At 35.5% G+C, this 24682-nt stretch overlaps 1 protein-coding gene across 3 annotated transcripts in view; it reads left to right on the top strand.

The window, feature by feature from the left end:
• LOC149543877 (uncharacterized) overlaps positions 1-15665 on the top strand; it is a 127759-nt gene extending 112094 nt beyond the window's left edge. Inside the window, exons 5-7 of one of the 3 annotated variants that reach the window (XR_016355723.1) lie at positions 8424-8480; positions 14832-14893; positions 15098-15665. Coding sequence is in view for 2 of the 3 variants with exons in the window: in XM_089798541.1 (XP_089654667.1) it covers positions 14832-14893; positions 15098-15113 (78 nt within the window). In the remaining variant the exon portion in view is untranslated. Of the gene's footprint in view, positions 1-8423; positions 8481-14831; positions 14898-15097 lie in introns of those variants that run through there. The other 2 variants (XM_089798541.1, XM_089798543.1) reach the window with 2 other exon arrangements.
• The last annotated feature ends 9017 nt before the right edge of the window (positions 15666-24682 follow it).

Raw genomic sequence — 24682 nt, 5'->3', positions numbered from 1 at the left:
TGCATTTCAGTTTTCTATATTCATTGTTCAACTATATTTAGTATATTATATTGAAGTATCATCTCATAATTAGCATTTCAAGTCATATGTATACTATGCAACTCCCCCCTCCCCCCTCCCGCACCCCCGCCGTCTCCAAATTGAGGCCCTTTTTTTTCCTACACCCGAAACTTGTCCCGACATCCCCCACCACCGCCACACCCCCGCGCCAGTGTAACATTGATTATTACAGTATTAATATTAAAACACATTGTTCAACATGCATATTAAAATATTTTCCATTAATATCTATGATATTGGTTGGAGAGTTGACACAATTGCTTCCTGTCAACAATAGCTTGGCAAATGAAAGTAGGAGGTCTGAAAAGCTGTTGTAGGAAAAATTTCAAACTTAAGTCATATTTTCAGACAGGATGGAAAAAACATCGAGCAAGAAAGATCTTGTCTTCTTCCATCAGACAAATGATGCAAACCCTATAGTAGATGATTGAGTGTTACTTATGCCAAGATCTAATGCAAACATGAATACTACAAGAAATGATGAGCTCAAAAATAGTGTAAAAATGCTACTATCATAACAAGAAAAAACTCTACTCATTATCCAACCTTGTCGCAGGAATGACGTTGTAAAAACAACACTCTGTTCTACAGAAAGAGATGAAAATTATAAGCTCAACATGGAACTATTACTCAGCAACAATGCATGGCTAATGTTAACTTTGAACTTAGTAATAGAAGGAGGTCTTGTCAATGGAGCACTAGGATATATTCGAAGTGTTTTATATACCCATCGAAGTTCACCACCTTAAACACCATCATAATGTACTTGTAGATTTTGACTGTTTCTCAAGAATTTTATTTGACAATCACCATCCTTAGAGTTCCAAGCTAGAATCCTTTAAATGCACTTTTGTAGTTTGTAATTATCTAAATAACAAGCAATGCTTCAATTCTTTTCTCTTCTCTTGCTATCACGATCCTTTCTCTCTTGATCCAAAAATTTGGTAATAAATTTTCTTGATAGTCAAAGATTTTGGTAATTAAAATACATTGACTGATGCAAGAAGCATGAAAAAAAGGGTAATTGTATATTTATGATTTTTTAAATATATTTTCTGTTTATTTTAACTAAAATATATTTCATATAATAATATGTTTATGAGCTGTAAATATATTCATATAAATTTAATATGATAATAAATCTACTTTTATGATTGAAAAATAAAATGGACATATGCATGAACGACTTCCTATCTAATTTACACAGATCTCTTAGAAATAGAAACTGGAGGTTATCTTTGATGTTGTTTTAAAAAGTGAAATGTATGCATTAGACCCATAATTAGACTAGTTAAGCGAGGTCAAAGCTATGCCCTTTTTAATAACTCTGTAGGTATCCCATCGTAAAAAATCATGTATTTTAATATGAATCCAATTTATCTAAAATTAGTAATGTGACAATTAAAATAAAACCATCTCTACTTAGTCTCCTTGTAGTTACCAAAAGTCTGAACTTTGATAACAAAATCAGTAACCAAATTGGTTGCAATCTAGTAACATCTACATATATATGAAACACGCTAATGAAAGTGTTAAAATTATGTCAGGGATAGTGCAATTACCACATAAATTATTTATGGTGTTTTAATACTGTGATAACCCTGAATGTAATAAATTAAGAAATTGCTAAAAAGAATATTGGAAGGACCTCGAATATTGGATCACCCAAACTTGAGGAATTTCTTGAGGACAAGTAATCACGGGGAGAGAAGACTGTCACATCCCCTTGATTAAGCCTAAGAATGGAACATGAGAAATATATAATCATAATTCATTCAATATATGTATATTGGTAGTTCCTATTTGTCATTAAATTTGTTAATAATTTTTCAATATATTGAATATACACTTATATTCTAAATGTTAGAACATAAATCATAATTCAATTTAATATGACTAATATCAAATTAATTATAAAAGTACATCTCAACAATCATTATAATAGTCAAATAACATGATTAACATCTAAGTTAGTTATAATGGCTATTAATGATGTCATCAAATATTTAATAATAAAAAGGTAATGAATTGGCAATATCTCTGATACCACAAAGAAATCAAAGGTCATGTTAGCAAGTACAAGCCCATACATAGAGTCCTAGGCCTTCGAACTAGGAGCATAGGATATTCGATAAGATATACAACAGACAATACCATCATTACTGCCAAGAAAGAAAGCTGGAAAAAGAGCACATTTAAAAGGGTAACACATTGGTGAATCAACCCACTATTATATATCTAATAAAATATCCTTGAACCATTAATGTCGTCGTGTATGATGTGGAAATAGAAAAAGGACCTTCATCTTACTAAAGGCTAAATATTATAACGACAAAAGAATTACCTAATTCATCTGGTCACGACCATTCGACGTGGATACCATTAAAGAAAGAAATCTAATTGGTAGAAAAGGATTAGACAACAACCATTTACCTTACAAAAGGTACAAGAGTGTATGTGCTAATGTTATTAGGAATAAAATCAATCATAACAATTCTTAGTATAGTTAATAAAAATAACACACACACAGGCATGCGTGCGCATGCACACTCACACAAACACACACGCACGCACGCATGCCTGCGCCCTCGCCCGCTCGCACACGCACACACACACAGAAATAATAAATATTATACATTGACTTAATAATAGAAAATCCTAGTATTGTTATGAAATATAATTTCTAATATTATTATTAGGAATAATAATAAAATTAAGCCAAATATGTAAAATGAAAGGATTAATAACAAGAATAGGATCAATTCTCATTTTATCAAGAATGAATTGATTAGTATCTCCAACCTTATTATTATTTGACTGGTGGTAGGGAGATTTAATAATAGAAAATCCTAGTATTGTTATGAAATATAATTTCTAATATTATTATTAGGAATAATAATAGAATTAAGCCAAATATGTAAAATGAAAGGATTAATAACAAGAATAGGATCAATTCTCATTTTATCAAGAATGAATTCATTATTATCTCCAACCTTATTATTATTTGACTGGTGGTAGGGAGTATAATGTTACCAAGGACGAGTTTGTATAAATCCAAGCTAAGGGGTTATCCAATAGAGGTTAGGGGTCAGCATTCTGTAAATCTTTGTGAAATGGACTTGCACTTGTAAACTTTGAGGGAGTCCTTATCTGGTATCTTGGCAACTTGGATATAACCTATACTCTCTGATCCGCAAATCAAATAGTAATAACATTGGGTATGATGAGAGGGATACTTACTTCCTACTCATAAACATGGATTTTTGAGAAGTCTATAATATTAAATGACTCAATTGTGTAATGTTTCATGTCTAATCCTAACAGGGGACAGTACAAGTGGTATTAGAGCAATCATCCTACCATCTTGTTAATGCACCAAAGCCAAAGAGTGTAAAGGGCCTTAGAAAGAGAAAAAAAGGAAACAGACAACAAACACCACAATGAGTGAACTAATAGCATCCATGCAAATAACAAGTAGGATATTAATGGAGCAAAATGAAAGAGTCATGGAACTCATGAAAGAACTCAAAAATGTGAATAATTCATTAAGTGGAATTAGAAACCCTAGCGGGAAGGATTTTCATATAGATCTTTCAGAAAATAATAGCAGGACATAAACCCCCAAGGTTAGGAAATTATGCTTCCTACCTCGACAAGAAACACCTAGGGAGGAAAAAGGAAATAATCACCATACTCATAACACAGAAGAAAGACTAGCAAGAATATATTAAAGGTTAAGTCCCGAGATAAAAGTAGATATATCCTTTAGAGATTGTTGGGAAGCAAAAGGACTGGAGGACCCTAGAAAGGAAAAAGAATGGTCTAACAAGGATTTAAAACAAAAAGAAAATAAGGTCACCATTCTCAATTTTGATGGATCTATCAGAATCACCACCCAGGGTTGGTTATTACAATTAAGTACTTACTTTACCCTCAATCCCTTGACAAAGGAAAATGGAATTCAATTTTCCGTTTTATACTTTAGAAGATGCAGCCCATGATTGATCACAGACTTCATACAAAAGTATACAATGACATAATAACTTAAGAAGAGTTCTCTCAAAAACTAATTAAAAGGTTTGATTGCAAACATCTGCTGAAAGACTTCAAGAGGTTAACTCAACAAATACAATCAGGGACAGTTGACGAATATGTCCAAAGACTGCAAAGAATATTTTATAATCGTTACAGTGATGGAAGAAGAAAAATTATTCTGCTTATTTGTAGATGGGTTAAAAGAATTTTTAAGAGGATTAGTGGCTGCATTTAAACCCGCTACTCTAGAAGAGGCCATAGAAATAACACTAAATGTGGAATTGTTGACCCTAAATGACCAAGATGCAAATGAGCATATAGGGCACTCCCATAAGAGAGAAGGTTACCCCAAATCCCATGAAGATAAGATGAGTCAAAAAGAAACCATGGGAAAAAGGACACATGTCACGAGGAGGATTTAGAACTTAAAAGTTCATGCCACAAATGCAAGGAAAGATGGCAACTAGGCCACAAATGTTAGGGCCATATCCACCACATGGAACCAACCTTCAAGGACAAAAGGCCCAACAAGAAGACTGAGTTTGATGATGTGGGAGACTTAACATCAGCTAACATAACTTCGTAAGATTTTAAGAACTTTAAATTGCTTGAGGACAAGCAAATTTAGGACAACTCTAAATGTTATAAATTAAGAAATAGATTAAAAGAATATTGGAAGGACTTCAAAATACCCATGTTATATGAGTACTTGTACGCATACCCCTGGGACGCATACTAGGTACTGGTACAAGTAACCAAGGACTTTGATTAAGAGTTCTGATTTTTGTTTGCATATCAACTTGTTGTTTATCAAGCTCAATTCTATATGTAATCAGTTTGAAACTTTGTTACAATACTGATAAACCGTAAACTTAATCATTGTTCAAGTCAGAAGTTTATTGTTTGCAATATGCCATTATTATATGATTTATGATCTTCTTGTACAAGTAACCATTTTTTTTACTTTGAATAGAAAATTATTGAAATTATGGATGTTTGGAAAGATAAATAAAAAATCATTGTTACGAGCTCAAATGACTTTGTAAACTCGAATAATTTTTTAGAATCTTGTATGAACAAATATGCAACAGGTGTAGATTACTGCAGCAAAATTGTTTGATTAATTGTCATTGATGTCAAAGAGCAGATTTTATGCAAGGGTATTGCATTGTTCAAGTTGATTATACATCCAAATCAATAAATCTTATATTATAGGCCGCTCCCTTATTTTGGCACTCTTCCCAATGTGCTTAAAAATTGTAAAATAATTTTATAGTACTACAGCTGACCCCCCCTCTTGGAGCTGACCCATTTTTGGGACTTTAAAAGCATTTAAAATAAAAATAAAAATATTTTACTCGGGCTGATCTTGTGGAGACGTAGACCCTGTTGGTGAAGGGAAATACAATAAATAAAATGTCATCTTGGCTAACTGTATGAGGGGTTGCATCCATTGGATTAAGGTGTGCTTTGCATATATAAGAAGGTGATCACTTGTGATTCAAATTATGCAAGCAATCAATGAATATCCTTCCTATTTCATATAAGATTGAAGAGAAGAATAATATCATGACTTTATGAGCAGACATGAAGTCATTGTTACGAGCTCCTCCCAATGTGCTTAAAAATTGTAAAATAATTTTATAGTACTACAGCTGACCCCCCCTTTTGGAGCTGATCCATTTATGGGAATTTAAAAGCATTAAAAATAAAAATAAAAATAAAAATATTTTACTTGGGCTGACCTCATGGAGACGTAGACCCAGTTGGTGAAGAGAAATACAATAAATAAAATACCATCTTGGCTACCTGTATGAGGGCTTGCATCCATTGGATTAAGGTGTGCTTTGCATATATAAGAAGGTGATCACTTGTGATTTAAATTATGCAAGCAATCAATGAAAATCCTTCCTATTTCATATTAGATTGAAGAGAAGAATAATATCAGACTTTATGAGCAGACATGAAGTTTGGGAGCAGATTTAAAGAGATATATGAGCAAAATTACTACAGATCTGTGGCTGAACTTTTAATGTAACCATAGAGGAGACTTAAAGCAATTTTTGGAGAAGAATTAGAGAAAGATCTTGAAGCAAATATTGTAGAAAATCTGAGAGAAGATTTTGTCACAGATCTTAAGCGCGCTCAGGCTGGAGTAGTACTGGGATGGGTGACCTCCCGGGAAGTCCCGGTGCTTCACCCCTGTGAGCATCACCTAGATCCAATGAGTGCTAAGTGTTCCATTTATTCTCATGAGAGATGGATTCATGTTGAATCACTACTCATGAAACATGGGTCATCGAGTTTGACTCAAAAATCACACAGTTAAATCCTGATATTCACATCACAATTTGACTAGCTGTGGAAATCATCTCCTACTTATCAATTGATGAGCTTAAGGGGCTTTCTAATGAATGGTTCATAAGGCACAACACTTGGTGAAGGTTTTGCAAATGGGGTTGCAAGCTTTGGGTTTAACTGTGGAGGAAACTCCGTAGTTAAGCGCGCTCAGGCTGGAGTAGTACTGGGATGGGTGACCTCCCGGGAAGTCTCGGTGCTTCACCCCTGTGAGCATCACCTAGATCCAATGAGTGCTAAGTGTTCCATTTATTCTCATGAGAGATGGATTCATGTTGAATCACTACTCATGAAACATGGGTCATCGAGTTTGACTCAAAAATCACACAGTTAAATCCTGATATTCACATCACAATTTGACTAGCTGTGGAAATCATCTCCTACTTATCAGTTTTTAACTTTTTATTGTAGATTTAAGGAAAACCTTGAAAGAGATTTTGTTGTAACTATAAGGCACATTTTCTTGATGTCATTTAAAGGATCTAGGGAAGATCCATAACTACCATTATCATCCTACATTTAGCATGTTGGAGCCTTATACTTGACCAGATATGAGGTTGGAGCCTCTATTAAAGGGATTGAAATCTCTTGCTATGTTGGAGTTCAGAGGAGGGAACTGATGATATTAGTGAGTTGGAGTCTACAATGTTGTGAGAAGTTTCATCTAAAGAGCAATATTTTGCGGTCATCTTCTTGTACAGGGGTTTTTATGTAACATTGTGTGCGTGTTACATATATGAATGTTTTGTTGTCATTGGTGCGAAGCTTGTTATATGTAAGGATTGGTTGGGTCCAGAAGCTTTGTATAGTGGGTTTTGCTGTGTCTGAGGTAGTATAGTAGTAGTAGTACATGCACATATTGACGTGGATGTTTGGAAATTATTGGAATGGTTTGCACAGGGCATTTCCAAAAGTCTCGGTATCTATCTAGACATTTTTCAGATGTACAAGACAGATGCATATTGTTGGGATATCACAGGTAGTCAGAAACGGTCAAAGATGGTTTCAGGAGACATTCATAGTTATCTCAACTTTTATTTGATGATTTGGAGTTAGTTTTTGGTGCTTGCTCATTAGAATCAACATTGAGTGATTGTTTCAGTGAATAGTCTGGCTGACAATGCCCTGTGTTTTTCTCTGCATTTTGGCGCATACATTGCTCTCAGTTTACGGTTTAAATTTGATGCAGATAGTAATCAAAGGATACAAAATCTCAGATTTTATGGTGCAGTTTGCTCTACAGTTAGAAATATAACATTCCGAGCTCGGACTGCTTGAAAACAGAATAATTGCTTACAGGAATACTCTTCCTCACCAAATGTTTTTGGTGTTGTGATGCAATATTATGACCTTGCTATGATCAGATGTAAGTGGCTCATGCCTCTTATTGACTTTGGTGGTTTGCATCATTGCTTAATGTTGTTTGGCTGACCTTTGTTCCTTTGAGGCTGGCTTAAGGTGTTTTTCTCTTTGTGGTAGTGTGCGGAGATATGGCTGGTAATTTTGAATCCTTTAAGGAATGTTTTGGATTGACAAACTTTCACATTTTACATTCTTTTCACATGTTTTAGAGGTTGTGTTTTGGCTGATGGTTCACATTTTACATGCTACATCTTGCTTGGCCAACTTGGTTGGTGGTTTAAGTGCATTGTGATGGGTATATAACGACTGATATTGCTTCAGAGGTTAAAATATGAAATAAATAACATCAGATAATGTGAGCAATGATAACATATAAGTGTATAGGATATTGTGAAGATTGGGAAGGCTATTGGAAATAAAATCAATCTTATATACTTGAAACAATCAAAACTGTAATTAGCATTTTGGGAATGCATTCGTAATTATTTCAAACACTAATGCTTCTTGCTATCGGATTTAAAGTATTTTGTGATGAAGAAAGTATAATCTTCAGTACTTGCAAGTAATTTATTGTTCACAAGGCAGTGGGCCTCCTTTTGTGATTTCAGGAAAACATTGCGTTCCTTGGTTTATGGCCTAAATCATTGTAATTGACTATATATACAGTAAGTAAGATTCTCACAGTGAGTTTTCCCATTTTGGTTTTTCCATGTAAAAATCCTGATGGTATGCGTTGTGCTATTCCTACTTTTAGTTGCTTGCTTCTGCACATAAATAAATGAATAATTTTTATCAATGTTTAAGTCCATGCTGATTCACTCCCCCACCCAACATCTGGAGGTGTTCAACACCTCTAGTGCTGACATCAAGCACAAACATGTGCTTAAATTCGCCTTGGCTGAGTGCTCATCTTCCATGGAACATTATATTTGTTTGGAAAACATGCAAATCCTTGTCAAAGAGGACAACTTCTTTAAGAGGAAGATGAAGGAAGCTATTGAATTTTCTATCACCTTTCCAATCTCAATCATATGAAGGGTGGGCTCTCAGCCTTTGTAGGCAAGCCCTTTTATCCTCCATCAAAACCACCGCCATCGTCCTGTCTGACCTTTCTTTTCTTTTACTTTCCCCTGCCTTCCCCCGCTTTGCTCATCCCTCTTTCTTCCTTGCCCTCCTTTTTGATTCTCACCCTCTTTCCATAGTTCGCCTTGCTGTGCTTGTTTTGTTTTGTTGCCCTCTCCTTTGTCCTCTTGTCCCTGTTCCTTTTTGCTTCCCTCTGTCCCTCTTTGCTCGTGTTCCACTGCTCTTGCCTTTGGTCATTTCTTTGGTCTGCCCTCTCCTCCTTTGCTGTCTCCTTTCATGCTGTTTCGCACCTTCTCTTGTGCCTTAGCCTTTGTTCTTTTTGTGAATCCCTAGGTCAGGTCCCTCTCTCTTTCGTAATCTGTTAAAAAAAACTCTATAGCTATAAGGTGTACGCTTGAAATTTTGTTTACTTGTCAGTCTACAGCTACTGAAGTTTACTTGCCAGAAGAGATTGGAAGGCTGGGCAGATATTTAATTTTGTAGATAAGCTTATGGACAAACAATTTGTTGTGGTTGTGAGTTATGGTGAAGGAGAAGGCAGTACCAAGCAAGATGATAGTGGAGGAATCCCTAGTCCGAGTTCAAAATTGTTGGCTGTGCAGATGGAGAATGATCCATCAGCACCATCAGAACATGGGACTGAATGAAGATTAAAAAAAATAACACAATAAAAAACACAGACAACTAAACTACATATCATCATATTGCATTTGGTTTTAACACAAATTGCTGATTTGAGTGCTCTCAAAGAAGGTTTTACAGGAGAAACTTTGTCAATGAAAGTTGGTTATTTTAGTGGTAATCATGAATTTGACACTCCATTATGTTTATTTTTTGCTTTAGCTATTTATTCTACGTATTCATCACAGTGTTGTCATGTGTGATTGCTGCAGCTTATGCACACCAGGCCTAGAATCTTTAATAGGTTGAATGTCTGACTGCTCTGTTGTAAGTTTTTCCCTTAAAAATGAATTATGAAAATTATACAAACCTGATTGCTTTTCCCTTAAACGTGTTTCAATGTTGTCATTAATTACGGTAAAAAGAGGGAAAGGATCCTAAATACAAGTGTGTGGAAGTCTTTTGCTGAAAGAAAATTCAAATATGACATGCAGTGATGAAGAAAATATTAGGTCTTAGAATTGACTATAGAGATAGAGGCTAAGGAGATTGATTAAAAATAAATACCAACTATTCAGCCAAGACACAAAACCAAAGCCTAGAAATGTATTGACTTTTAAGTAAATATTAGGAAACATTAATCAACTTGAATATTGGAATACTTCATTTCACTTTTCTCTGATTCTTTAAGATCAAAGATATGTAGCTGGTTACATACTAATTCACCTTTCCTCAAATCTCTAATAACGTTTGTGAATTGTGCTGAGCTCCTGATTGCAGACCCTCTTTTGCTTTTGTTCTTTGCACATTGAATTTCTTCAAACAATCTTCTTTTTGGCAACAATATTGCTCCTGCATTTTTCTCTCTGTCCTCCCTACAGTGTCAATATATGTATGTGGATCGCTGGTTTTTATAGAAACTGAAAAGTTTAGTTAGGAAGCCTTTACAACTATGTGACTCTTCATTATCGCCAGTTTATGCATTTGATGTAGTGAAGTGGGTGGGAAGGGTCCCGACCAAACCGAAATGGGATTCATAGAGGCAGCGAGTTGTGCAATGTTCAGCCAGCACAGCCGCTTCCAATTTTATCTGTAATCTCCCCAAATTGGGATAGACCTGTTTTTGCCCAAAATTAACAATTACACAATGTAAATCATTTTACCAATAGCATTCTAAAGTTTACTCATCTAAAGCTATTGAGCATGAGAGTTAATGAACAATTAACATTATATGAAATTATAAATAAGTTTACTTATAGGACCTAAGCCCTAGTTTATTGCCCATAACCAACCATAGTAGAGTTTGGAAAGGAAAACTTTAAAAGGGCACCCAGAGACTGTTCAGTTCAATTAAGCCCAATAACGTAGCGCATGTAATTATAACAGCCCACCTCTTGGCCCACAAGTGGCAGGAATATTCAACTAAGATATTTCCTTCCATTCCACATATGATGGCTTGTGGGAAAAAGGAATTGATAAATTTATTTAATAAAGAAACAAAATAGATTGACAGGCTTATTAATATCTTGGTCAAAGATATATTGAAGAGTATAGACATAAAATAAGATTTTTCAACATTGCATACCAAATACTGGTTAATTCACCAATTTACTGTTTGCCTGAATGTAGATATCTTATATCAATCTGATGTTCTTTTTGATCTTCCTTGATATCACATATCCATCATTTTTACCAAATATTATAGTTGGATGCCCTTATTCTGAATTAAATGCGGATTCTTATTTCTTATTTGTCTTGACTTTCTGGTGTCGGATCAAATGTTGTTTCCCCAATTATTTCATGTCCCACTCTGGAGGAAATGAATTCCCTTTTATGCCTTGTTATTAAGGGAGTCACAACCCTTCACTACTATTGCCCCTTTGAAATGGTTACAGCCCTTCCATGGAAAGTTTTAATTTAATTTAAATTAGATGTTTTTGTCGTCCATTGCAGGCAAACCCTTGAGAAAGTTATTTAATTGCTTGGCCTGAATCAAATGCCTAGAGATTAAATTTTGTGGCTGTTGATTCCAACTGTAACAGATCTAAGATAGCCTTACATAATTGGGAGCAGATTGTAGCTTTGAATAATATTTGATATAGGAGCCCTTTTACATAGATTCCTCATCATCTCCTAGGAAGAGTGGCATTTATTACTGAAGAAAGGCGAAAGATATTTATTCTATTTTTTTTTTTGGCTTCTTTCTACCTGACCCCAGTTAGCAGTGTTTACATTCCCAAATTTTGCTGGGTAAGGAAAATAAAGGGACATTATGTCAGCTTGTAATGCTCAGCCAGCACAAGCGCTTCCAATTCATCTTCAGCATTTGATATAAACATAAAGCTGGCTGAGCTGAGCTTTAGCGTTCCAATTATATATGTTTTAAATTCAATATGCTTTTCAATTGTAATTGTTAAGAATGCCAAGCAGTTCTATTTATGTACACGGATCTGCTGACCACCCATTGCTGCCATTGTAGGGCTAGCCCTATCAGCGTAAATATCAACATTTCATTCAGTTGCTTAGTACCAGGCAAGGTCAGGCTTTATGGGGTCATAATGTAAGAAAGTAGGAAGTAAAAATGAGAATATATCAGCATTAATGATTTGAAGGATCAGTGAAGGTTAGCATACTTAAATTTGTATTTGAGCCATTATCAAGCAGGAAATCAGTTAGTATTCTATTTGGTCTTTTCCAAAAGTCTACAAGAATAGGAAATAATATTTTCTGAATTTTATTTACATAAACAAAATAGAAGCTTTTACAGAAAACTGATCCATCACATGGTAGAAAATGAGTGTCAAAAATAACTGATATCATATATAACTCTATATTGTTGGGCGTGTCTACAGTGCAACATATATGCACCATTATTCAAGGCAAATATTAAAGACTTTGACTAATTAACACTGGCTACAGGTGCATATAAGTTGCCCCATAGCCACTGGCCTATATTGTTTAGCACTAATTATTTTAGCCCAAATTTGGCCCTTTGAAGTCAGATTTTAATATCAATTGATGAACCTATTACGCACAAGAGTAGAAAATAATGACTAAGAAGTTTAGATGATTTCTATGCTTAAAATGTATTCGGTCATTATTATCCTGGTTCTAGCCTGGAGCCAGATCAATCGTGTCTTCATGCAGGGTGACGTGCTTATGTCATTATTGTAGGCTATTAGTGACATCCTCATTGACAGCACTGCTGCTTCTAAGCCCTCAACTCAGCTGAAGGTTTGTTTTCCTCCAATTATTCCTCTCAAATAAAATACTCTATACAACATAAAGACTAGAACAGGCGAAGTAACAATGATGGCTTACCCTACCATTGTATGGACAATGTACATTTATCATTACACAGATAATTACAGATTGTTGTTACCTGATTTCCATAATAGAAAATGATCAAGAAAAATACAGTGATCCAAGGGTGAAATAAAGGTGAGTTTTGTGTTGATAAATCTAATGAGATTTGATGTCATAATGGTTGTAAGCTACGTTGTAGGGTTTGGACCCTGCCAGCCGGGTCTGGGCCCAGGTTTGTTGCACCCGCGCGGATCCACAGTCCATGGTGCGGAGCCACCATGGAACTGCAGGTTATGACAGGGACCCAGGCGGACCCCTGGGGGTTTGCGAAAACCCACAGCCCATGGGACCAAAAAGCAACTGAAAACACTAAAGATTATAGTTTTATTATTATTTATTTCTCCTTCTAACCCTAAAAGTAGCCTGTTAGGATACATCAAACATATTTTAATTCTCATTCACTCTCTCATCTGGCTCTATCATTTTGGTGTGTCCATTTTGCAAGCTTCAAGTGTAGGTGCTAGAGATTGATGGCGGAGTCACAAATCCTTTCAAGAATCATATTATAAACTAATAAACACTTGTTACTATTATCATTATGTTTCAAACTTTATTATTTGATGAACTAGTCTATGTTTTGAAATTTTATTTTGGAATTCAGTAATTCAATGTATGATTTTCTTGAGAATTGTGAACATAGATTAATGAGCGAGTATTTAATGTTTATATTTGACATTTGGCATTAATCAATGATCAAGCAATACACATTCATACTATATGAAATGATTTAGTTTTACAATTATGTATGTTTCTCTTACTCACACACTCACAAACCCCCCACAAACCCAAATGGAAATTTTTATTTTTGCCCAAACCCATGAACCTGCACCTGAATCCGAACCCGTCCCTGAACCCGAACCGACAACTTAGGTTGTAAGCCACCACCCATTTAAGTCGCTTTATAGTAGCACAAGTCAGGTTTCAAAAAGATTAAAAAACGAGACTGGAAATTTTGAGCAAAGGAAATTTAAATAGGATCTAAATAAATTCCTACAGGAAAAGTCATGTTGGAATGCAGATAAGAAAATTGTTGTCTTTGAAAAAAATGAAAAAAATCTTAAAAACATTTATGGGTAGCTTGAGTGGGCCTTGAAGGCATCCAACAGTGCTAATGTATATCTAGCAGCCAGTGTATTCATGAACTAGCTTGCATCCCTATGCTAGAATCAGATCTACCATCAAATTGGCTAGTTAGTAGACGTTTGGTGCCATACTTTGCTCTAGCTCAAGCATTTATTCTCTCTGTTTTTGTAGATTGAACTGCATATATAATTTCTTAGTGAATTTTCCATATCTAAGTTTGGCAAAAAAGGTTTCCTAAGGTGATTAAAGCTAGGGCTTTGCAACAGGTCATTACAACCTGGTATGAGTCATACCTAAATCTGGACAATTAGGCTGTAGTTAACAAACATCAAAGTATACTTGTGAGATATCTCTCGTGCTTTTGTATGGGCAATTTTATCACTTATTGGCTCCATCTTTTATTTCGATCCAAGTAGGCCAAAAGTTCAGCTAGCATGCTAAAACGAGGGATAAATTAAGTAACAAATATGATAAATCATAATATACTTTTTAGAAAATGGCTAGTGCTTTTGTATGGGCAATGTCATCGTTTATCGATCCCATCCCCTGTTTCATATTTATGATCTAGCTAAATAAATAATAATCTATGTTCTATGAGCATTACAACTGAATCCTGAACAGCCTTTTGTAAAGCTTGTTTTCTATTGTTTTAACCTGACATTTGCATTTTGGTGGAACTCTCAAAATACAGTTTTCCTGATGACATGAAAATTTCTGGTTTGCCTTTGTTTTGATTTTGGTGCCTGTTTTCAAGTATTGCATAATGAAATGGTAACTTAAGAGAAGTTCCTGAATGTTTTGCACCATTTTTAGTTAGTGTCACAGATTAAAATCTGATTTGTCTTTGATTCCCTTGTGTTCAGTTGCTTGGGATAATTGAACATTGCCTTCAGGTGATGCAGCAAATAACAACTTTCTCTAGCAGGTAATTGATACTGTGGAACTGAGGTGTAACGTGGGTTGAATTAGAGTTTCTGGCAGAGGCTTACAATCAGACAGGGTCTTGTGTTTATGGTGGCCTATAATGAATATTACAAATTCCTTGTCTGTCATGCATGAACTTATTGTCATTACTTAAATGCCAAATTAGTTTTATTACCATTGCTTACCTGAATGTATTGCTCTGCAGATCTTCGTTACACTGACATTTTATCACTTATGGAGGTTCCTGTGGGGTATTTATCTTATTTAATATAATTTTTTGTTTGAGCACCTCAAATGGTGATTCAATTACAATGAATTGTTCCAAAAACTATAATGCAGACGCTAATATGTGTTGAAATCAATTGTCCCTGTAATGCCTTTGATTAGTTTTAAATTCTAAGCAATGTTAATTTCAATATTTAATGTTGGGCAGGCAATCTTTTTCAGATCATGATATTCTGAATTTCTTTTAGGATAATATAGTGTACATTAGGCACCCATTAGTTGGTTTAGCTTCATGTATCACTTGGCTTTATCAGTGTTGCACCAAGACTACCATCTATACCATTGACAGTATTAACAGGAATTCGATGCTTATCATTCACATGTAGATCAATATTGTAGATCAGTATTGTAGATCAACATATATTGATTTAAGAGTGCATAGTATTGTGTGTGCATGGCTGATCAAGCACGCTAGACATGCACTTCTTTAGCTGGACTCATTGGCATTTACATAAATTAAAACAAGAGATGTTACGTTGTAATTGTAATTCTTAGTCTCATTCCGTATGCTTGCAATGTGAAATTCTACACCAGACATGTACTACTTGCTAAAGAAAATTGAACAACAAAGGTTGGGATATTGCTTTGGTCACACAATAATAAAACTTACGACATTAATTTGACTGTAACATGTCTTTTTCTGAATTTTAAGACCTCCATGCAATATAGAAGAATAATAATATCTACGAAAGGTAATTTTGATTTTTACTAAGAATTTTCTAACTTGGAGTATGCTTTTATAATATTAAAACACTCTCTCTCTCTCTCTCTCTCTATATATATATATATAACAAAGCCTGTGGAATATTTGCTCTTGTAACTTTGATAATCTATAATTTATTTTCAACACAACTTGATGTTCTGTTATTATTGATAGAAAAACATTAGATTAGATTAAATAGTAAGACTAAGTGTAGAGACTACAATTAGAAGTCTAAAGTAAGTACAATAAGGTGTTATATTTATGTATACAACTTTTCCTTCTTTTTAAACAGTTTTTTTTTTTTTTTTCAAAAAGTAGTCGTAGTACAAAATAGTCGAAGAGAAAACTAAGAAAGTTTCAAGAGTGTGAATGCTCAGAATAATACCTACCAATACCAAGTAGCAAAATTCTTATACAAGCATGATAATACTTTTATTTATTAACTTTGTAGCTCTCTCACAAATTTATTTTAGATTGCTCTTAAATGCCAACCCAGATTTTAATGCTCGTGTAAAGGTCCTTTGTTTTTGCACCATATTTTTTGGTTAGTTATTTGAATGCAATGGTAGATTTGCATGCTTAACCGTGAGTTCTTCATTTTCCAACTTTGTTTCCTAGATGTTTAGTCCTTTTCAATTGAATTTAATTGGCCTCTTCAAAGCACTCTCACCTCTTCTCAATGTTCCATGTGGCTCTCACACTAGCTTTTCTTCTTAACTTACTATTGAAGATTTTATTGTTATTCATTGTGTGCTCTGACCTACCTCTTAAGCATGATAAATGAAATGCATTGTATATTTTCACTTTGTCTAGGATATCAAGAGTGTAAGCTACTTTCTTGACTTTTGTTTTTCTCAAGAGTGTAAGCCTACAAATATATATAAACTTTTCTTTTACTTTCCATTAACCATTTTCTTTTTGTTTATATTCATACAAATGCAAATGCAATGGCTCTTATTTTATAGCTTTACCTTGAACAATGTTAGTATCCAAGTTTTGCTTCATCTTATTTGCACACATGGTCAACTTGTCCAATTGTTGTACAATGTCACACAATAACTTTTTCTCCATTATCTACCTAGTCCATGGATGAGGGGATTGTGTATCCTTATAGTTTCTTAAAGGGGGACCTCTTTAAGTAGAGTGGTGTGTGGTGTTTTATCAATACTCAACTAAATATGACCATTTTAACTATCCACTCTATTTGTTGTGTTATGTTCTTGTCATATTAGTGCTCATGAAAATGGTCTTATGGATAAGACTTAACCATTTTCTACCCCTCCAAAATTGGTATTGATGCATAAGTGCACAACGATAAAAAATTAGGATTGTGAATATAAGAATTTGGGCAACACTTATTAAGGATTGGAGAAAGTTATTAGAATAATCTTTAATGCTCACTATTGTAGTTTACTGTAAATATTAGAATGTTTCTAATATTTAGTTGTAGTGTAGAATAGAATGTTTCTATTCTATTCTATCATCCTTTTGTATATATTGATCGTTTCGATCTCTGATTAATCAAGCAAGTATTCTGCCATTTACGTTTGTAACATGGTATCAGAGCGAGGTTAAATTTTCTTTGAAAATAATAATTTCTTATTGAAATTATCTAAACCTGGTTTTTGAAATTATTTCTTCCTAAATAATTTTGCTTCGTTATACCTAGTTCAAGCTAGGGTTTGGATGACTGTAAATCACGTTTTTCTATGGTAAAATCGCGGCTCTGGAAAATTTGAAAATCGCTGGTTTTTTAAAAATCACGTTTCTTTTTCCTTGGTGATCTGCGTCTCAGTTACAAACGGCGGATCTTTGGTCTATGCTTGCGACTGACATCAATCAAGACAAATATCTTCTGATTGCAAAGACGTCAATCCGCCATTTATTTTTGCAAGTTCGCGATTTATTGGAGGTTCGACGTTCGCAGGTTTATGGTCGTGATTTTTGCCCATTCGTGTGACCTCCAGGCGTCGGTGCTCTGGTTTTCGGTGTTCGTATGACCTCCTTCATCCTGCCGTGACCTCCTTCCAGCACTGGTCGACTGTAAAACCACCATTTTTTTTGCTAAATCGACCTTCAAAGCCAACGACTAGGGTTTTGCCCGAAACCTTACTTTGTGGGTCTAGACAAATTTTTCTGGTTGCAAATTCTTTGTGGGTTTTTCGAGATCTTTAATGGGTCTTCATCAGATTTTTGTGGGTGTCTCGATTTTTGTGCCTCAATTTTTGAGCCAGCGGATCTGAATTTCGACAGCGTATTATTTCTAGGTTTTTCAAGCTCTCGTTCGTATACTTCTCCATTTTTTTTGGGTCATTCATTTTCTCACCTCAAAATTTGTGCCATTTGAGACACTTGCATATTATGACCATCTGTATCAACAACATCAAAAGTCAAACTCAATTCAACAGCAAGCCAATGATGCCCAGCACTCAGAGCAGAAAGAATCTCTCTATCATGCCTTTATGGCCAGCATACCTACAAATCATGCGAAATCTTCTGCCTGGTACATCGATTCTGGTGCCTCTCGACATTTCACTCATAGGCGTGATTGGTTTGTTGAATTCACTCCCTATTCTGATTCAGTCATCTTTGGAGGCGGCGAAAAATACAATATTGTTGGAAAAGGCAATGTTCAGATTCAGTCTGGAGGAAGAAAACTCATGTTTCTCAATGTATGTTATGTTCCTGGCATGAAACATAATCTTCTGTTTGTTAGTCAGATTATGAAGCACTCTCCTCAGTTGGATGTCGTCTTCAGTGGAAATAAGTGTTCAATTATTGATCGTGCTTCTCGCACTATCCTTGCTATTGGTCTTGAGGATCATGGTATTTATAGACTTACAGATTCAGGAGATTCTCTTGAGCATGCCTTCATCGCCGAATCATCCGCTCTCAGCAGCCTCTGGCATCAGCGATATGGTCATCTGAACATGCAATATCTAGCACAACTTGCTCGGGATAATTTAGTCCATGGCCTACCTAACATCCAGACCCAGAACCATCGCGTTTGCGGAGCTTGCCAAGCAGGGAAGCAACATAGGACACCATTTACGAATGGCGAATCATGGCGGGCATCTAGAGTGCTACAGTTGGTCCACGCTGATGTATGTGGTCCTATGAATACTCCTTCTATTTTCGGGAACAGGTACTTCTTACTCTTTGTGGATGATTTTAGTCGCAAAATGTGGGTATATTTTCTTAAGCAAAATAAGATGTTTTTCCTGTATTTCAGCAATTTAAAGCTCTAGTAGAAAAAGAGTCTGGTTCCTCCATCCGTACTCTTAGGACCGATAATGGGGGGGAATTTTGTTCATCTGCTTTCTCTGTCTTCTGTACTACTCACGGCATTAGACGTCAGCTCACCACACCTCACACTCCTCAACAAAACGGTGTTGTAGAGCGTTGTAACTGTACCATCACAGAAATGGCTAGGGCTATGTTAGAACATAGAAATGTTCCCAGAAAATATTGGGCAGAAGCAGTATCCATAGCGGTCTATCTTCTTAACCGGTCACCCACTCTTGCCGTTAATCATAAAACCCCTGAGGAAGCCTGGTCTGGTCGCAAACCTAAGATCAACCATTTGAAAGTTTTTGGCTCTCTGGCATATGTATGGATTCCTGATGTCAAATGCACTAAGTTGGATTCCAAAAGCCAAAAACGTATGTTTACAGGATATAGTTACACACATAAGGCCTATCGGTTGATTGATGTAAATACTGATCGTTTAATCTTCAGTCGTGATGTTGTGTTTGATGAGGAACTTGGACCATTTCCGCTCTCTGACTCTCCACTGCATTCTGAGATTCAGTCTTCAGCAATCTCTGACTTGGGTTCTTCTATTTTACATGAGTCATCTGATGCTACTGATACACCACCTCAGCCACCTCCTGATAATACAGCTATCCCGATAGCATTTGATATTGGCTCCTCGACTCTTCGACCAAAATGGTGGGCTAAAACGATTAGTGATCTTCGTCCTGATGAACTCATTGAGGGTAGAACCTCCAGAAATAAGAGCATTCAGCACAACACAGTTAATATAGCTCTTATGGCAAACATCCATAGTATCCTTGAGCCCCAGACATATGCAGAGGCCAAAGGAATTCCAGAATGGGAACATGCAATGGATGCTGAGCTTCAAAGTCTTCAGAAGAACCACACCTGGGTTCTTTCAGATCTTCCTCTTGGGAAGAAACCCATTAGCTGTAAATGGGTCTATAAGGTCAAGTACCATGCAGATGGTACCTTGGACAAATACAAAGCCAGACTTGTTGCTCGAGGATTCACCCAACGTGAAGGCATTGACTATGAGGAGACATTTGCTCCAACAGCTAAGATGAGTACTATTCGTATTCTTCTTGCCATTGCAGCTCAATATGGTTGGAAAGTTCATCAGATGGATGTGAAGAGTGCTTTTCTCAATGGTGAATTACAGGAAGAAGTCTATGCTGCAGTAGCAAAGTGGGAAATAAAATAAGAAATGTTTTATGTTTTCAATATTTAAATTTAATGTTTTCAATAAACGTCCTACATGTGGTGGCATACCTAGAGTAGCAGTTCGATGAGCTCTCCAGATATAGCCACCTAGGACCAGGTATAGGTTTTTTAAATTAGAATAGTTTTAATTCATAGATAATGATTGTCAGATTCCAATAATAGGTAGTAGGCAGTTTCGGATTCTTATCCTTTTCTTGGATAGAAGACGAAAAAACGTTTCTCATCCTTTTATTAGAAAAGGAGAGTCAATTTTAAATAAGTCGATTGGCTATGTAAGAGAGGCATTCGAATTTGGGTAATAGAGAAAGTTTCAGTTTTTGCCTTAGAAAGGATATAGATAATCGACTATGGAGTTTGGTAGCAATTCGATCTTGGTCTCTCTTGTAAAAGTGCAAATATATTTTCTTTGAGGACATTCCGGGTTAAAAGATCTTGGTGTGCGGGTGAAGATAAACTATGGAGATTTATATATTCTGATTAATCCAATCTTGAGTTTGGTTCGAGTTTGATCCCGGCTGATTGATGTCGTGCCCCTTGAAGTAACTCAGTTGAGTGACTATTCCTCCTGAGCTTTCCAAGGTGTGGCTCTGCATCATTTTTGGTATGCTGCAGTAGCAGAGCGGGAAATAAAATAAGAAATGTTTTATGTTTTCAATATTTAAATTTAATGTTTTCAATAAACGTCCTACATGTGGTGGCATACCTAGAGTAGCAGTTCGATGAGCTCTCCAGATATAGCCACCTAGGACTAGGTATAGGATTTTTAAATTAGAATAGTTTTAATTCGTAGATAATGATTGTCAGATTCCAATAATAGGTAGTAGGCAGTTTCGAATTCTTATCCTTTTCTTGGATAGAAGACGAAAAAACGTTTCTCATCCTTTTATTAGAAAAGGAGAGTCAATTTTAAATAAGTCGGTTGGCTGTGTAAGAGAGGCATCTGAATTTGGGTAATAGAGAAAGTTTCAGTTTTTGCCTTAGAAAGGATATAGATAATCGACTATGGAGTTTGGCAGCAATTCGATCTTGGTCTCTCTTGTAAAAGTGCAAATATATTTTCTTTGAGGACATTCCGGGTTAAAAGATCTTGGTGTGCGGGTGAAGATAAACTATGGAGATTTATATATTCTGATTAATCCAATCTTGAGTTTGGTTCGAGTTCGATCCCGGCTGATTGATGTCATGCCCCTTGAAGTAACTCAGTTGAGTGAGTATTCCTCCTGAGCTTTCCAAGGTGTGGCTCTGCATCAGTCTACATGACACAGCCCCCAGGTTTTAAGGTTGCCGGTTCAGAACCAAAAGTATGTAGACTCAAGAAGGCCATCTATGGTCTTAAACAGGCTCCTAGGGCTTGGTACATAAAGATTGATCAGTACTTGGTTACTCAGGGATTTCAGTGCAGCCCGTCAGATAGTAATTTGTATATTAAACACCCTGGTAATGAAATTCTTTTTCTTGTTGTCTACGTGGATGATCTGATCGTTACTGGGAGTTCAGAACATTTGATTTCAAATATCAAACAGGATCTATGCAGAACTTTTGACATGACCGATCTTGGATTGCTTCATTATTGTTTAGGTATTGAGGTTTGGCAGACTGACAACAGTATTTTTTTGTCTCAGTCCAAGTATGCCAGAAGTTTGCTTGACAGGTTTCGAATGCAGGATTGCAAACCTGCCTCCACTCCTATGGAGACTGGTCTGAAATTGTCCGCATAATCTGATTCTCCTCTTGTAGATGAAACACTCTTCAGGCAACTAGTAGGTAGTCTCATCTATCTTACTACTACTAGACCTGATCTCAGTTTTGCAGTCAGCTACATCTCCCGGTTCATGACAAACCCCAAGATTGATCATTGGATTGCAGCAAAACGTGTATTACGCTATGTACAGGGTACTTCAAATTATGGTCTTTGTTATACAAGTAGTACTACTCCTCAGCTCCGTGGATTCGCCGATTCTGATTGGGCCGCCTCAGTTGATGACAAGAAATCTACTTCTGGTTATGTGTTCAGTATCGGATCTGCAGCAGTTACCTGGACCAGTAAGAAGCAACAGGCACATGCCCTCTCCTCTACAGAAGCAGAATATAGAGGAGCTATCAAGGCAGCTTGTGAAGCAGTTTGGCTCCGTCAGATGCTTGCAGATATGCATATTTCTCAAGCGGGTCCAACTTCTTTGTTTTCAGACAATCAGGCAGTACTCAAACTCGCCAAAAACCCAATGTTTCATGAACGAACCAAGCACATAGAGCTTCATTGCCATTATATTCGACAATTAGTAGAAGATGGAACTATTTAGTTACTCTATGTCCCTACCTCAGAGCAACCAGCAGATATTTTCACAAAACCCCTTGGTCCTGATAAGTTTGTTAAATTCAGGGGATCTATTGGTGTAGTGAATAGATTGAGCATTATGGGGGGGGGGGGGGTATTAGAATAATCTTTAATGCTCACTATTGTAGTTTACTGTAAATATTAGAATGTTTCTAATATTTAGTTGTAGTGTAGAATAGAATGTTTCTATTCTATTCTATCATCCTTTTGTATATATTGATCGTTTCGATCTCTGATTAATCAAGCAAGTATTCTGCCATTTACGTTTGTAACAAAAGTGACGATATTAAAACCAATGATCTACAATGACATAATAAAAGCAGAGACTTCCACCAATGATATAATGAAAACAAATAGGATCGAATGAAGATTAGTAAGGATGAATTAATCTCCAAAAAGGTGTGATCAACTCTAATATTAGTTAGGGGTCTAGAGACACAAAGATAAGAGACACCTCTATGTCAACATATCTCTATATGAAGAGGTGTATTCCTTCATCCCATTGAAAGGTATAAATGTTAATTTGTCTTTCAAGTGATGAGTGTCATCAACCACACACATGTATATACATATTGAAAGGTTTTGGTATATGCACATCTCTATACATATTTACATGCGTGCAATCATGTATATCCACTCACATGAACATATTGAACTGGTTTGGTAAATACATATTTACACACAACCATGTATATCCACACACATACACACACATATACATATGTATGTATATGTATGCATGTTTATGTATATGTATACATACACATGTATATATGTACACATGCATATGTGCATATAGACACATCTATGTGTATGTGTAAATAAACATGTATATGTACACATTAGATACACGTGTGTATGTATGTATTTATTATTGGAGAACATGGATAAAAGTTTTTGCAATTTTCTAGAGCTTTTTATGCTTTGGAGAGTGTAGCTTCTTCATTGTATTGACTTTTTGAAGTTGTGAGATATCAGATAAAGATTGCTAAATGTTGGTTTCATTCAAGAGTCAAATTTTGTGCACATTGAGAGAAGGATGTCTAAGTTTCCAATTAGATTGAAAGGGTTTGGTATCAAGCAAGACTAACATTATAGCTATAGGTCTATTGTCACACCATTCTATGTAGTATGACTAGCTTTTCACAACCATTAATTGCAACTATAAAGATGCCACTATCTAGGGGGTGATTTTGTCTAAAGAAGCATCAATAAATTCCAAGAAAATTAGGGAGAAGGTTTTTGACATAGAAGAACATATTGGCATCATTTTTGAAGGCTTATTTGCAGAGTCTTTGAAGAACTAATTTACTAATAAGGTGGATTTTAGCAGTAGGGGCATAGAAGAATCTAGTTAAGCTTTTTTGAGTATGTATGTGTGTGTAGAAACTTCAGTGTGTAAGATGGCAAGCTCCGCTCTGATTTCGAGTTGGTTTCAGTTTTGAGTAAGATTGCAAGCTCTACTCTTATCAATTAAGCTTGGTTTAATCTCTTTCTTCTTTCTCCATTCTTGGTTTTCTTGCCCTTCTAGTTGTCTATTGAATGCATGTTTTCTTATTAATGGATGCTCTCATTGTCTCGAGTGGTGTTCTACGAATTTGATTATAATATGCAATTAAATATGGATTAGATTATATATTTTCCTAATTGATTAGATGTGGTCAACTCATTAATATCTTATTGTTTTCTTTCTTGTAACTATTGGCATATATTTGTTTTACTTAGGAAGATGAAATAAATAAATTATGCATTGAATAATCAATTTGTTTTAACCTAGGAAAGTGAAAAGTGCAATATTGAGATAGGATGAATGTTAAAGCATTCAAATAAAGATACTTGTAAATAATTGTAGGGTTAAGAGTGCATATACTAATTTAGTTTTATTTATGATGAATTTCTTATATTATATAGGAGTTTTGGATGGGTTTTACGTAGGTCCAATCATGTAAATGATAATCAAACTTCTT

The sequence above is a fragment of the Cupressus sempervirens genome, chromosome 8 (genome assembly GCF_028749045.1).
Source record: "Cupressus sempervirens isolate cs-2001-9-10 chromosome 8, ASM2874904v1, whole genome shotgun sequence".
Classification (NCBI taxonomy): domain Eukaryota; kingdom Viridiplantae; phylum Streptophyta; class Pinopsida; order Cupressales; family Cupressaceae; genus Cupressus; species Cupressus sempervirens.
The sequence above is the reverse complement of the archived record's forward strand: the minus strand, read 5'-3'. Positions and strand labels throughout refer to the sequence as shown.